At 36.4% G+C, this 16,576-nt stretch overlaps 1 protein-coding gene across 3 annotated transcripts in view; it reads right to left on the minus strand.

Moving 5' to 3' along the window:
• Nucleotides 1-5,328: 5,328 nt before the first annotated feature.
• PPP1R9B (protein phosphatase 1 regulatory subunit 9B) overlaps nucleotides 5,329-16,576 on the minus strand; it is a 103,158-nt gene continuing 91,910 nt past the window's right edge. Inside the window, exons 8-11 of one of the 3 annotated variants that reach the window (XR_005555482.1) lie at nucleotides 15,746-15,975; nucleotides 14,448-14,544; nucleotides 9,938-11,196; nucleotides 5,329-7,458 (exon numbers count right to left, since the gene is read on the minus strand). Coding sequence is in view for 2 of the 3 variants with exons in the window: in XM_039333110.1 (XP_039189044.1) it covers nucleotides 11,143-11,196; nucleotides 14,448-14,544; nucleotides 15,746-15,975 (381 nt within the window). In the remaining variant the exon portion in view is untranslated. Of the gene's footprint in view, nucleotides 11,197-14,447; nucleotides 14,545-15,745; nucleotides 15,976-16,576 lie in introns of all 3 variants that reach the window. The other 2 variants (XM_039333110.1, XM_039333111.1) reach the window with 2 other exon arrangements.

The raw sequence follows: 16,576 nt of genomic DNA on the forward strand, positions 1-16,576 counted from the left end.
ATTAAAAAGTATGTACGTTTAGTTGAATAAATCATGGTTTTATATTCTAAGAGTCTATTGTCATCAGTAAAGCCAACATTTTGATTGTTAAAGGTAGTTTTAATTCCAGATGTGTGTAGTCCATGTATGTCAACTTAGTGGCCTTTAGAAAAGCCACCAAGACCAAGCTTTTTCCTCAGCAACCTGGGTCTAGTTGAGTGGAGTCCTGTTTAGTTGTTTAATTATCCTATTTGGGAAATGTTGTTTTTAAAACGATGGTGTTCTTTTGGTTGAAGTTGTATGCTGCATTATCTGTTGCATGAGTCATACTGTTTAACTGGCTGGGTCTTAGGCAGCATATAAATTTAAATAACAACAATTGCCATCACTCAGTTAAAAAGGGGCACATTGCTTGGATCCACACATACTCTCTGCCCATACACTATGACTCCTAAGTTCTTGGGAAGAACTTAGTGTATATAAAGGCCAACATCAGCTAAAGAATTAGCTGTGATTACCCATTTTGGGGAATAATAATAAGAAGACTAGAATTTGGGCACCCTTATAAATGTGTGGAATAAATAAATACATTCTCAAATGTACTTCAAATTCTCAGTATAACACTGGTTTGACATGAAAAAAAATTGCCCTTGTTTTGTTTTGCATTAAGTTTGATTCAACCTGTGTTTGGCATCTTTGAACCATGAAGTATAAATCTAAGCAACTCAGAAATAAAACTGCATACAATACTAGTACTTTAAATTAATAGATCTCTTAAAACTCTTCTCTGTAGGACAATTTTTCCCTCAGTTTATCCTCTCCTGGGATGATTTCCTTGCATTCCCATTTCAGTCGAAAGAAATAGTAATATATAAACTCCTCCTGACAGATGTTTAACCCATCTTTCCAAATCCGTGTTATAAGAATTGGCTCATAGGAATAAACAAAATGGGTTCTTTTGAGATGACAGCAGGATTTGTTCAAAAGAGAGCTTGGTGCTGAATGGACAGCTCCAGAAATTTTGTTCTGCTAACTTGGGTTGAATTTATAAAATAGGATTAAAAAGAGAGAAAGCATTCTTAGATGCTAACTCTTAAGAATACAGATTAAAATTTCTCCAATAGGTGGTTGCCCAGACACTCTGAGTGAATGTATGTAATTTAAAAACAATTAATTTTTTTTGTTTAACAGAATTCTCTTTTAATACAGTCAGGTCATATCTTATGGCATAAACAGTGCAGCTGGGTGATAGAAGTGATGGGGCATGGACTATATAGCCAACATATGTTTTGCTCTTTCCCCCTGGAATGGATGATTAAAAGCTTGGACTTTTTTGTGTACTTTTACATTTGAGAAGATTAGTTAACCAAAGGCTACTTTAACATTTACAGATATTGCCTATTTCAGTCCTTATGAAGCCTGTTCCCAAAATGAATTGTACCCCTGACTGCTTTTACAATAGATGCAGACTTCACACCAATAGAAGTTGAACTTCTTAGTAATATATAGCCATTTTATTACATAGTAGAATACAGCTATTTCATTTTTTAAAAATTGTATGGTGAGTGCTAATGGATCAAAAGTATTCATTTTTAAGTCATAGTGTATATCAGAGTTTTATAGTTTTGTGAATTCTACTTCTTACAAAGATTTATTTTAATAACACTGAAATGATAGAGATAATTAATATTAGAAAGACAATGCACACACATTACAGATATGGTCAACAACACGATTCAAATTGGATATCAATAACAGGGTGTTTCCTATGTATATTCAAATCTGTATCCACTCCATTGTAACTGGTTATCCAAATAAATAAGATCATTTTATAATGTAACATATCTTCTAGGATATTGCTAATCATCATACAGGGAAGCACTGTTGCTCACAGATAAATAGCTCTAGATAAATAAACAGTAGCATTGAAGTAATAAAATCCAACTCCTTTCTCATTTAGAAAGTCATTTTAAAACACTGTTGATAAATGTCTATCCAATCAGATATGTGTGTATCATAAATCAAGATTTCCCAGCTTTTTTGTGACAATCTACATATTTGGAGTTTTGAAGGCATGTTGTGATTTATTTCATTAAATCAGTATTTCTCAACCTTGGTAGTTTTAAGATGAATAGACTTCAGCTTCCAGAATTCCCCTGCCCATATTAAATGGTTGCCATGTTGCATTTAGTCAATCATAAAACACTTTATGTACTAGAAGGGGAATAAAGCACAGGGCTAAACTTAAGTTTTTAAGATTGCCTGTATGGTCTACTTGAGGGCCAGGGGTATTGTTGTAATTACAGACTAGGCTTGAGGCTAATGCTTTGCTGTATAGTAAGATATCACCTATTCATTTAAGAAATAGCAATCTTTTTCCAGAAAGGAATGTCGGCTGGTGAGGACCAGAAGGTACATCTTTTCTGCTATAGCACAGGTTCTTCTGCTACCTTCCCTCCTGAAGACCTGTGCTATGGCTCTGGCCTGGGATCCTGAGCATGTGAAGGCTCAGTCTGTTTCTTGATTAGGTATAGTTTATAATATCTCACCTGTTATTTGCTTTTCTGTGCTGTGTTTTAATTGTTTTTATGATCATTCATCATAGTCACTTCTTTGAGATGAGCAACTATATAAATTGAATGAACAAAAGAATTTAATAAATTTCCCTTTGAATCACATTAAACATTTTGTTTTAGCAGAAACTCTGGGCTGCCCTTGAGGATTTGGGGATCACATGGCTTGCAGTATCAAGCTGTGCGTCATGATTCTAGTTGTTTAAATCAGTTTGATTTTGATGTAATTCTTCCATATCTGTTCAGAACCCGTATGTTCTTTTCTCAGATGTACCTTTTCTTTGTTTACTTTTAGAGGTGGGTAATTTCCCAAAATCGCTATTGGGATTTGGAGTTGTTTGAGAAGATGGGCTCTCTCTTGATGGAGATTTTTCAACCGAGATAGGACATCCTAGCCATTTGTTGGGAATGCAGTAACTATAAATGCTTACTATAATCAGGGAGGCTAGCTCAAATGACCATCCAACTCCTTCCCTAATCGCACGGTAGTGGTTGCAGTCCCCTTATTCCTTTTACCTTAGGTGTGGCTTCTCTTATTTACAGGAATAGCATAGTTAAATTGGAATGTCCCAAAGATGATTTTTCAAAAGGCAACTAGACTTTGTTTTTTCCTCAGAGATATTTCGTTCTCACCCAAGAAGCTTCTTCAGTTCTGACTGAAGACATTTAAAACGGAATGGAAGGTTGAATTTTGCTCAGTTTCTTTGGAACTATTCTTTGGAAAGCATCCATAGCGCATCAATAGCAAAGTTGCTTTAACAGTATTGCATGTAGACAAATTCTAAATATATGCCTGCAGCTGATCAAACTTTCTGAGAATTGTGTTTGTGCAGTGTGTGAAATATAGAACTTTTTCATTAGCTCCTGGATTTCTCAGGATTAATTAGCCCGTATCTCAAACTCTCATCTTCCTCAGCCAATATGGATGTGCTGTTAGAGGATGGGGAGAGTAGTTTACATAGATATTAGATCTATTTATGTACTTATTTTCCACTTCAAGAAAAGGTATTTCAAATTATGTCAAATTTATATCTGTGGAAAAGAAATGCACATAAAGAGTAGTGGAAACTTGGAACTAAATTTCAGTGGCAATGGTGGGTCAGTCATCATAACTGAGTGAAATGTGCTTGGGATAAACACATGCCCATCACCTGACAAATTAAAAAATAAGGTAGAACATAAAGATAATAAATACTTTAAAAAGAAAAAACTGAAAGGGCAGACTTGATGGACCACTAGGTCTTTTTCTGCTGTCAGTTTTCTATGTTTCTAAGAAATAGATTCTTCTCCTAGTTTCTTTAGCAAGATATAATGAAAAAAAGGGGATCGGCTTACAAGAATTTCATCAACTGAACTCATTGAGCTTTAGAAAGGTTCTCCACATTTGGAGAGACAAGCCAGTCACGAATTGTATTTATTAAAAGGGTCCTATATTGTGATTCACTATAAAGCAGGGCTGCTTGTCCCTAATACAAATACTGTAATATCTATTTCTCTATATTGAAAGAAAAAGAAAAGAGATTGGGGAACTATCATTCTGCAATTGGTTTTTAAAGGAGGGGTTGTGGAAATCCTTTTGAGTACCCTACCCCCAAGGTCTTAGCTTTCCAAATGTATCAACGAGATGAAATTTGACTGGCAAAAGCACGTCTAAAGATCAGGACTCATTAATACAAGATGCGTTCTTTTCCCAAACCAATGTAATTAGTTAAGCCACCAAAACTGCACTATTGAAGTCGGAATACATTCTAAGGTGTTCATTGAGTTTTATTTTTTAGAATATATGCTTGGATTCAAAGAGATGGTGCTATTAATTAACCGCCTGGTAGAGCAAGTCTGTGGTACTAAATTACTGAATAAATCACAATTGATTTAAGCCTGTAGTATTCCCAATGACTAGTATGACTAAGGGCAAGGAATTATGAGGGCTGAAGTCAAGACTTCAATGGGCACCACACTATTTTAGCATACATACTGTATTATCTACACTTATGTAGAATTCTGTATAGGTCAACAGACTTGTCATCTGTTTTCATATGATGGATCTTCCTTTATTTTTAGCGACTCATCTCCAACAATCATCTAAACAGTTCATTTACAGGTAGTTCTTGATTTGCAGTTGCAATTGGCATCAGAATTCTTGTTACTAAGCAAAGTGACTGATTAATGAGTTGCATATCGTTTTTTTTGCCATGGCAAGTTAAATGAGTCACACAAACACTAAGTAAATCCGGCTTCACCCATTGACTTTGCTTATTGGAGCTTGTTGTGAAGGTCACAAATGGTGACCATATGACCCCTGAACATTGGAGCCATAGTACATACATGCTGTTTGCCAAATAAGTGAATTTTGATCATATGACTATGAGGATGCTAGAATAATATGTGCGAGGATTGGTTGTAAGTCTCTTTTTTTCAATGTTATTTTAACTTCTAACAGTTGCTAAATGAATGGTTATAAGTCAAGGACTACTTGTATCATTTATCTCAGGAGAATGGATCATATATAGCTGTAGTTTAAATAGTATATCACTACAAGAACAGCTGCAAGTGAATTTTGCAATTTGGCAACAATTCCTGCCAGGTAACCATGTCCATTCCAGAGTGCCCCATTCTATTCTCACTCATATTTTTTGTAGCCAATGAGCACCTCCCCATCCTTATTGGGCTGTTTCCTCACACCCATCTCATAACATGCTTCTTCTAAAATGACTGGTTTCCTCATCGCCATTTCACTACAGTCATCAGCACCATTACCAGAGTTTGCTATTAGAAGTGCAGATCAATTAGCTTTTATTAATATACACATTAGACTAAGTACTTCAGGTCTTCCAATATCAAGCCAAACACTTGTTTTTAATAGTGAATCAACCAAGTCTTGGAAATATACATTTGCAATATTACTTTAAAGGAGAATATTTGCAGCTCAGGGTTGAAGTGAGGAATCTTTGATGCTCTCTGAGCTTTATTGTTTTCTTGCAGATGCTTCGTTACCCAAACTAGGTAACATCAATGCTTGTGACTAGCAAGGAAACAACCAAGTGCAGAGAGCACCAAGGACCCCTCGCAATACTATTTTGCACGGCAACAGCCTAGAAACACAAATGGCAAACTGCATTTTCACCCCAAACCTGTAGTTTAAACCCAAAATAATTTTTTAAAAAAAAATTTGGTGTAATGGTGAAGATACTGGTCTAGAATTCAGGAGATTGTGAGTTCTCATTCTGCTTTAGGCATGAATGACTGGTTCAAGGGTGACCTTGGGCCAGTCATTCTCTCAGCCCAACCCACCTCACAGAACTATTTTTGTGGGGGAAAAGAGAAGGAAGGAGTATTATATACATTTGCCACTTTTGAGTCAATTATAAAGTAATGAAGGCAGGGTAAAAATCTAATACATTTCATGCTTGTTTCCACTTTTTACCTCCAATTTTGATAACCTTGTTCTTTTTATTGTGACTTTCTGATGTAGTAAACTTTTGTTCTATTTGAAGGCATGGTTTCTGAGCCCCAACCAAACATTTTCAATCCCAGTGACGTTGACTGGCCTCTCCATGAATATATCAAGGCGAAATACAAAATAGTTAAGTGAATCACACAGTTCAATTCTGAATCAAATATACCCTCTCCTTTTTTTGAGGTCTTCACTTGTTCTTAGATTGTCCTGGTGCACAGGAATGGGCAATTTCTAGCCCATAAAATCACATGTAGCTTGCACCTTTTTTATTTGCACTTTTTGACAAATTTTTGTGGCAAATTGTTGAATTACAATGGAATGTTGCTGTTTTTTTGCATTTAAAAAAGTAAATAGCCATTTGTGAAATCTGATAGGCTTAAAGAAGCTGTTCTGCTTTAAAAGCAACAACAAACTTACACCCAATTTCCCTACAGGGGGTGAACATTCCAATGCCACCTCATTCAGAAACATCACTGTATCACTGCTGTGTTCCAACAATGACTCTCAGATGCAAAACAATTTTTAAAGAAAGTGCAACTCTCCTCCCTAAGCTGCTACTTTCATTTGACTTTTATAACATTAATCTGCCTTGATATTTTCATATCTCATTTCTTCTGCAATCCAAAAGTGAGGTCTATAAAAGGCATTAATGGACTTTAATGGAAGTTATACAATCCCATCTTCAAATCATGTTAATATCTCTCAGTGTATGAATTTCTGGAGCAGTCATCCATTTGTATGCAAACATTGCATACATAAAAGTGCATTCCATGCCAGCTTTCCATACTTGGCTATCTTATTGGGCGATGGATTAAATAGTTTTTGTTCAAGAAACAGAGAAGAAAAAAGGCCAACATCACAATGAAAAGAGGATTTTATATTTGAATCCTCATTGATGGGTTACATCCTATCCACTTATCTATACAAAAATTTCCTCTTGCTCTTCTATAATGATTCTCTAGAAGAACATTTTTAGCTACATCAGCCAAGTGCATTCATGCAAGTTCCTCCCCTGCAATGTTTGAAAAACTGAACAGGGTTGGAAACAAAAACTTGCTATTTATATGACCAGATGGTAGGACAATTGGAATACAAAACCAGGAACAATACGTACGTACATACATACATACATATATATATATATATTATATACATATACATTTATATTTGTGAGATTAAATTTAAGATGTTTTCTTTTAAATCTGATCTGCTTTTCAGAAGATTACAATTCCCTGTCCACCTTTCATCCAGTTAGAACATTTTGTGTATCTTTTATACTATCTTGCTGGATGCAGATCTACTTAATCTGCTGTAATCCAGTATGGAGATGAAGGAGAGTCTTTTCGAGCTACTTCCCATGGTTTTCATTTTGTATGTATGGGAATTCCCATGTTATTAGGAGAAGGGCACAATTTCTCCTGTTGTGGCTATTTCTGCAACTTCTTCCATCTGTATGCATAAAGAGAACATAGTATACGACGTGTTATTTTGAATGACATCACTGAATCATACACATGTAAGTTCCTACCGAACCTGGATCCTTCAAGTATCAGACAAATTATCACCCCAGCAGTTGATGGAAAATGTGCTGCAACAAATATAACATGTAAATGGGACTGAGGCTGTAAATTGGCTGAACTAGACTTGCAATAACCTTTTGAGCAATTTAAGAGCACTAAAATGCATACTCTCGTTATATGTGCCTGAACATACAATATGATGGCTTCAGCTTCAAGAGCAATGAGCTTTAGGATATGTAAATGTGAGAGCATTTACAATGTGACCCTTTCAATGTAGAGGACCAAGGGAAGTGCCCTTCCCAAATACTTTAATTCCTCACTTCTAGGATAAAGTCTTGGACTTTCACTTTTTAATTTTTGATTACTGAATCCAAAATATTTGTCAAACTGAAGTTCCTTACTCATAAATCATGGCATGTGGATAGAATATCCAGTCCAGGTATAAATTAAACTTGGAAAATAACCCAGCAAACTGTCACTGTTTGAGCAATGTGAGTATATAAATGAATCACGAAAATATGAAAAGTTTCTAATTCTGGGAAGTGATCTTCTTGAATACTCATATGTGAACAGTTTTCACCCATCAAATCTTTGAATTGCAAATTATGAAGGATAAATGAATGACTTTTATCACAAATAAACTACACACCCTCATTATGGGATCTGGAAATTCCTAGGTGGGTCCTGGAGAAATAAGTGAAATAAGTTATCATCCTTCAAAATAAACCAACTTCTATAATGTTGACCCTGATATTCAGTCTCTATCTGAGTGCTACGGTATCTTTTTTCTATAGCAGTATTAATCCAAGAAAAGCTCTCTCAAATTATAGGAAAAAATATCCTGGGATCTTCTTTCCCACAATGAAAAGTACATGAGCACATGTGGGTCAGAACATAACAATTCTAAAGGAAACCATCCAGACTCTTCCTGACAAAATATTATTTTAAAATAATTAATTCCAACCTTTTGAAGTGGCATAGCTCTGTTCTTTTTGACAAAAAAGTTACTTTTCTAGCAACGACTTTACAAAATATACTATTGCTACTTCTCATAGAAGATATTAAATAATTCTGAGTGCACATTAACAATGCTATTAAAAATACTGTCAAAAGACTTAATATCCCCAGGAGCCTGGTATCACGCAATAGGTTGTGCTATGATTGGATGAGAGAAATTGATTTGAACCCCCCTTTTTACATTATATATTTTAAAACAAAAAGATAAAACAATCTAAAACAGTTGTTTCTGTAAGTTTTGCCAACCTGGTATCTTCTGGGTGTGCAGAACTACAATGCTCATCTGCTGGCTTGAAACCATGCGAATTATAACTCCACAGATGGAGAACACCAGCAAGAGAAGGAACTTCCATGTTTTTCATGAGCTTACTTTATATGCAAGATCTTATATGGGGACTTGATTATTGGTGCATGTTTAAAAATTAAAATAATACAACATTCAGCTAAAATCCAGGCAAAGAATGGGTCTAAATAACTAACAAGAAAAGTTCTGTCTAAGAAAGTAACAAGGATAGACACATCTAGTTTCTCACATCATGTACACTGTGGTAGGTTTACTGTAGTTGATTGACTAAGCTTCAATTGTGCTGGATTTGCACATGGTAAATGTCGAACAAACTACAGTATGGCTTGGTATATTGTGTGAACCAAGACCATTAACAGAGAAAACATTTTTGGAGATCCTTCTTGAGTTTCCGCATGCTATACCTCACAACATATCTTCTTTTTTCTTTACTCCCTTTTAATATTATCCCTGCATAAAACATTGGCCATTACTCTGTTACATATATCCTTGACACTAACATTGTGTAGCTTATAAACTGACCATGAAACTGATGGAATACAGATTTCAAGACTTGTGGCGCTTGTAAGGACTTGCTATTCCATGGAAATGCTCTTTTCTGTGGTGTAATATTGTGATTCTGAATGAATAGCTTTTTGGAATATTGCTCCCTAGCTCATGACTCATAAGCATGCAGGAACATAGAATAACAACTACAGCATTCCGCTTTGCTTCATTATATAGAGGGAAATGGGTAGGAGGCAAAAAAAAGTTGAAGTCCTGTGGCACCTTGGACAGCTTTTGTAAACCACCAGCAGCATCTGATGTAACTCAAAACTTCTGTGGCATAAGATCTCCCAGGCAGCTAAGGTGTTATAGCATTTTGGACCTTTCTGTGGTTACTGTCTACACTATTTGTTCCTTCAGAAACGAAATATGTTGAAGTTAAGATACTGACAGGGTAACATGTGCAACACATGACATTGTATCACTACCAGGGAGTGCAGTATGCCAACAAGAGAGGGGAACTCTAAATCCCAGCACTAAATGGATCTGTGCAGACCTGGGAATGATGTAATGAATGAAAACAAAAGGCAATATCCCTTACCATTAAATTAAAAAGACAAGATTCATTGTACACTTTGCTTTTGACCACCAGGGCTTTGTTTTCACGTTTTTGCTCCTAATTAGTTCCAGATTCCAATTTCCCCAGCAAACCCTGATGCTGACAGTAGTGAGATGGATCCAACACAAACTGGTGGCTTTTGGAGATGCAAATAGAGAATGGCAGTTCCACGTTTTCCTAAAGTTTCTGGCTTCATTTCCTGGCTACAGCTGCCTTGATATATTTGCTCTTAGCAATTATGCCTGAACCCTCAAGTCCTTTGGGAGAGTCCAGTTTGTTAGTCTCCAGAATGTAGATTCCCAGGAATCTTCCAAAATATGAATAAAATGTAATGAGAAAAAGAAAAACTGGCTGATATTTCTTCCCTGATGTAAAAGTCAATTGTGATGTTTTTTCAGATGTCAGCAGGGATGTCCCAAAGATGGCCAACAAAACCTCCTGCTGGCTCACTCGTTAGAAAACCGATTTAGTTCCCACCCACAAAACATAAGAGAACAATGGATTCCAAGTTGTCCAAACGATGGAAAATTAAAAATCTTCCCATCTCAAAGCTAGACAAGGGTCCCACCCTTCACCCCAACCATGTCGAAGGATTAAGATTCAGGAAGCAAAATGAAAACCGCTGGTCTTATTTGTCACCAGCAGAGTTTTTCTATGTTCTAGTTTGTTGCCTGCACAACTGAAGAGCCAACAAGTTAATGTATAGACATGGGGCATCAGTCCCAATCCATAAAGATTCTCATCAGGCAGATGGGACAGAAGACACAAATCACTGGACACAATGACCACCTCCCCGCCCTCCATGGTCTGTTTCTCCAGTTGACACAAGACGCACACCGGACACAGAAACTGACAATGATTCATCACCATCAAGAGGAGGGTTGTGTCTCTGCAGTCCATCTAGAATTTCACCACCCCACCTGGTCTTTCACAGCCTCATACTCAACAGACGGCAAGGTCATTTACTACTTTTGTTGTAGTAGTTCTTCTGACATGTTGGGCTTTACAGTATTTTCCCTGCAGTAAAATAAAGGGAACGAGGCATAGGATGAGGAAGAATAAAGACTGGGCATGGATGGAAGAAAATTCTAAAGATTTCCCTTGCGAATAATAGTAATAATAGTTAATAATAAGATGAATTAATTTCTCTGTTGGTTTATATGTTTTTCTGCTCTCTCACTCTTTTTTTAAGTCGGGTTGGAATTTTTCAAAGTCTGCAGCTTCGCCTCCAGTTCAGAGATCTGAAAAACACATAATAGAAAGGGATAAAGAGAAATTCTCCAGACAGAGTAAGGAGTGTTTGGGATGGGGAAGAGGTAGGAGGACTTAGGAAAGAAATGCAGATAATGTGGCTGGAGACAGCAATAGTCCGGCTGGCTCAGAGTCATAGATAACAATAGGAAATGGCTAAAGGAAAAAATGGTGAGAAAAAATAATTAAGGGCAGTGAAGGACAGTAAGGATAATGATAAAATGTATATAAATACAAATTAGGAGACCTCTTTTACTGCAGATTTCAAGTGGCTTAGGTCTGTAATCCCTTTTCATATTATTTTCATTCCCTGTTGCACTGCTATACATCAAGTTCTTTATAGTTTGTTGAATTACCTTCCCAATACTCCTCATTACTAAACATGCTGACTGGGGTTGAAGGCATGAATTAGAAAAAATTGCAGGACTGCATATTATACACATGACATAGAAATTTCCAGATGACTCTGTTTCTTTTTCAACAATAGAAAGAGAAGAAATGAGCCCCTACTAAAATAAAAAAATAGACTTACCTCCCATAATAGTTCAATTATGCTTTCAGGTCATTCACTGTTATATGCGAGAGGATGTATGTAAATCCTTGACAATAATAATGGATTACTGGTATATGGGGGCCACACTTGGGGATAGGAATTCTATCTATTAAAAGAAGTGGCTGTACTATCTAAATCCACAAAAGATCTGTGGCTTGGCCATCTAGCTGATTCAATGGTAACCACAGATCTTTAGGCAGTAAAGATGAGAAGCAACACATTTACACAACTATATTTTTGGCATTAGAAACAAACTTTCCTGAATTGGTGTAATTTAGCAACATTTACCAGTGCTTCAATTATATTGTATTTAGATTACTACAATGCAGTAATACTACTCTGAAGAATATGAAAAACTTCAATTGATTAAAAAAAAATGGAGGTACCTATATAGGCAATGGGCTCCCTAAGTTAGACTTGGTAAAAAAAAATTCTCATCTTAGAAAGAAAGAGGTCCTTTTTTAAAAAAAAAAATACAGAATCTGGTTTAAAGCTATTCCTAATTAACAAAGGAAAAAATGCAACCTTGCTGCCAAATATCACAGTCCTGGAGAAAAGCTCTGAAGAGCCTCAAAAATGGGGCTTAAGGTATGTGTACACTTTACGAACCATGGTTTGCTTTCTTCTGGAATAAATGAACAACTATTTCAATTAAAGCTTAAGTAGTAGGGAACCTATGGATATCTAGATGTTGGACTACGCCTATAATCCTTGATTTTTTGCATGTCAATGAAAGACAACATCACAAAGTCAAGCTTGGACTTGACAATCACAAAACTATTGTCTTAGAAACATTACTGCAGTGGGTAAACAGATTCAACATCTTTGGAAACTCAGTTTTGGCTATTCTTCCTTTCTAACATTTGTCCCAAAACCTCTGCCATCGTGTCCTTTATTTATTTATAGGCTGCCCAATTCCATCAGCACTGTCCATCAAGGTACTTGTTTTAGAAACCTTGTGAACAATTAGAGGCTGTGCCAAAACAGAGAAGGCAAGAAAAAAATGTTGATCAGCAACATACATCGGGAGCAGGTCAAGGAGAAATCAATGGAGCGATGATGATGAAAGAACTGTTTGGGAGAAAAGAGAACATCATGGGAGCAATCACTGGGAAAACAGAGCTAAACCCTTGACTTTGTGGCTTGAATAAAGGTTAAACTCCTTAAAAAAGGAATGGAATTATAGTGCAATCTTGTACTTTTCATAATAATGGTCTGTAATGCTTAAATTTGTTAAATAAAGGTTAGAGTGTTGAGATTTCAAAAATGGTCAGAGAATGTACCCTCAAGTAGACTTTGTAAAAGAAGGAAGATCTAACATAACTAAGCATAACTAGTCTTCTCTGCCCATAAATCTATGATTTATCTAAGCCCTAAGTCTGAATATCGCAGCAGAAAACAGGAATTAAAAAAAAGAACCTATCTATCACACAGGTGCACTTCCAGACCAGATCATTATTTTGCGCATCATAACTCTCTCTGGAATATACCAGCTTGTATTCTTGCCTGGCCTATCCCAAGGTCATACTCTTACTTTGTCCAGCCATAATCATAGCAAATGTTCCCCAATTCTGTTATTTTTCCATCTGGCAGCCCAGGAATAAAAATATTGCATGAATCTATGTAAAACTAAGATTTAATTCCTTCAAATAAAGTAATGCTGACTTCTGATAACTTCTGCTTTTATACCTGTGAACTTTGCTCTTTTCATTTATAACTAATAATCTATGTAGCTATTTCCATGATCACAGTTAGGATAGTGAATAAGAGGGAAGAACAGTTTAAAAAGACATAAATGGTTAGCTTTTAGGGGCTGAATTTCTAAGAATGCACTGCAGAGGGAGCTAGTGAATAAATAGCCGTTAGAGTTTTCAAGATTCTCACAGAAAAGGTTTTCACTTTGATTTTGCTCCCATATCAGGCATTCCTATCACAGAAACTCAGAGCCAGTCACACACACAAATGTGCATGCATGTGCACCAACATTTAACATATAGAAGCATGAAAATACCCTGACAAATCTGATATGGTCATACTGCTTGATGCAAGAACCAAGATGTGGCAGACTCCCCATGGCCCAGTAAGAAAATCATATATAGATTTGGCCATGAGATCTGTTGCAGAATCAGTGAGGCCTGGTATGTAATTCCCACTCAGAGCAAATGTATACAAAGAAAGACAATTCCTAAATTAAGACTGAATCCTAGAGATCTATATGGAATCTGATAAGCTGATGTAAAATCAGATAGGTTTCTCACATTGCAGGACAATAGATTTAATAGCTGATGGAAATGTTCTCTGGTGGAAGCTTCAGAAAGATACAGTTAAAGAATTTCCATTTGCAAATATAGGATTCTGTGTGAAAAAGGCATGAGATACAATTATCAATCAGCTGGAAGGATTCCAGATTTTCCCCTCTCCTCCCAGCTGCAGGATCTATGCTTAACTAATGATTGATTGCTTCAGATGAAATCCTATAAGATCAAAACATTCATGCCCAGCAATAAAGGAGTTCAGAAAGGTTGGCATGCCCCCCTCTTCCTCCCCCATTTGTCAACCTTTTGACAAGTACTCATATTTACAGCTATGTCCTTCCAACAGCAAGCGTTCTCTCATGCGTCTCCATCCCTTTCTTTATCCTTCCTTTTGGGCTTACAGTAAGCTCCCAGCACTGTCCTTGATGCCCACCTTCTCTTGCAGCTTGTCAACTTCCTCCTTGTGAGACAATTCAGACTCCTCTTGGATGCGACGCTGAGCTGTCTCTTTCTTGAGGAACTCAATTTCTCTGCAGGTGGAGAAAGGAGGTGGAAGTTAAAAACTGAAGTCAGAAATGCAGACACTACCCAATGGTGAAAAAGGATGCATCATGCTAGCATAGGATCATAACTTCTTTTAGGCAGAAAAATGACATTTGCATTTGAATGACATGCTGTAAGCTAAAAGGAAGTACAAAAAGGTAAGTAGGCCCAATGGGAAAAGTAAATTTTATTTAGTATAAAATTAAAATTTAAATTAATTAAATATTTGTCTCTATTTAAATAATAATTTTCCCTTTTGTTAAGTAAAACAGCAATTTAGTAGCAACTTCAGCAAGAGTAGTGCAAACTGCACCCAAATATTTCAAGGAAGTATGCTTGATTCTGGAATCCTCTAGCTCAGAGGAATGTTCTACTTTTAAAGAAATCTAATCGGTATATTCAATATACCCAACAGAACAGACACTTTCATTTTAAATGCTTTCTGTGTGTCAAAAATCTTTACCATAAATGAAACATGCTTCAAAATTCATATATTGGGAAAAAAACAGTAGTATCTTTTTCTCTCTTGCATTATTTGTATTATTTGCAAGAAACTAGAGGTAGGTAGGTAGGTAGGTAGGTAGGTAGGTAGGTAGGTAGGTAGGTAGGTAGGTAGATAATAATTCCTTCATACCTATTGAAATGGATCAGCCTTTTCATTCATCCCCAAATTCCATCCCACTTATATAAATCAGACTATAGTTTCTGCCTACAATGCAAATATTCTGTGAAAAGCCACTCACTACCAATCCCCAAAGTGTGAAATGGTTCATATATAACATATAAGGAAGGAAGGAAGGAAGGAAGGAAGGAAGGAAGGAAGGAAGGAAGGAAGGAAGGAAGGAAGGAAGGAAGGAAGGAAGGAAGGAAGGAAGGAAGGGTTATTTTGCTTAGTTACTTTTCCTATCTGTCTCACATCCTTTATCAGCTTGATTTTTAAAAATTATATTACAACTACTAAAGATGTTTTAAGAAACCAATTGGAGTTATGTTTATTTTGATAGGTGGCTTGATCGGGCATGCTACCCATTCTCAGTAACTGTTCCATGTGCCTACCAATCCCACTGAACGATATAGTGCTAATCCAAAGACTCTAGCTTTGGGAAATGGCTTTGTAAGCATGATAAAACAGGAGCTGAAGAGATGGAGCTTGAGAATTATGAAGTGATTTGGCATTCCAGTTCTTACTTCTGTTGATATTCCTTAATAAGTCGCTTAGCTTTGCTGTATTTCCTTTCCAGAGTCTGGTACTGGGCCTGGGTCTCTTTTAAGTGCTCATCCACAGCCTGGCACAAGTTCTGAGCCTCCATCCAATATCCCTCCAGCTTCTCCATCCGCTCCTTGTTTTCTTCTACGCTCTGTTCCAGCTGGGCTTTCTCAATGCGCCAGCGAGCTTTCTCCTGTTCAATTGATTGTAACTGAAGATAGAGAATGTTAGAGGAAATAGTTATGTGTTAATGGATAAGTTAATTACACTTGCATTGCATGCATTTCACTTAGTGTTGGATAAAATAAATAACTAAACAAATAATTATCTTAATGAAATCAAGGCCAGACAAACAAAACCAACAAAAGCCAAGAACATATCAAACAACTATTCATAAGGCACCCATAGCTCCAAATCTTTACACTGGAATGAAAGCTTGAGAAATTCATATTGTTTGCAAAGCCAGCAACTGTATTTGCAATCTAAACATATCTTGATAGGTTAATATAATCCAGAATGACATAAATTTACAAATTTACACCCAATAGTAATATAGGGCAGGATGGAACAGGAATAGACAACTGGAATCTGATGCTCTCCTCCCCCCCCCTAAATTCTGTCCATCTGCCATCATGGCAAATGGTAGGAGTTTGTAGAAATTGCAATTAAAAACAACTGAAAAACATTAGGTTGAAATATGTTGTGCTATGCTTATTTTCCTTCTTAAGCAACCTCATACAAAAGTTGCAACATTTCTTTCAGACATAGATGATAATGGACAGGTGTTAGTTTTATTGGAAAGGGGAAAATTT

The sequence above is a fragment of the Crotalus tigris genome, unplaced genomic scaffold (genome assembly GCF_016545835.1).
Source record: "Crotalus tigris isolate CLP2741 ecotype Arizona unplaced genomic scaffold, ASM1654583v1 scf7180000024472.5447098, whole genome shotgun sequence".
NCBI lineage: Eukaryota > Metazoa > Chordata > Lepidosauria > Squamata > Viperidae > Crotalus > Crotalus tigris.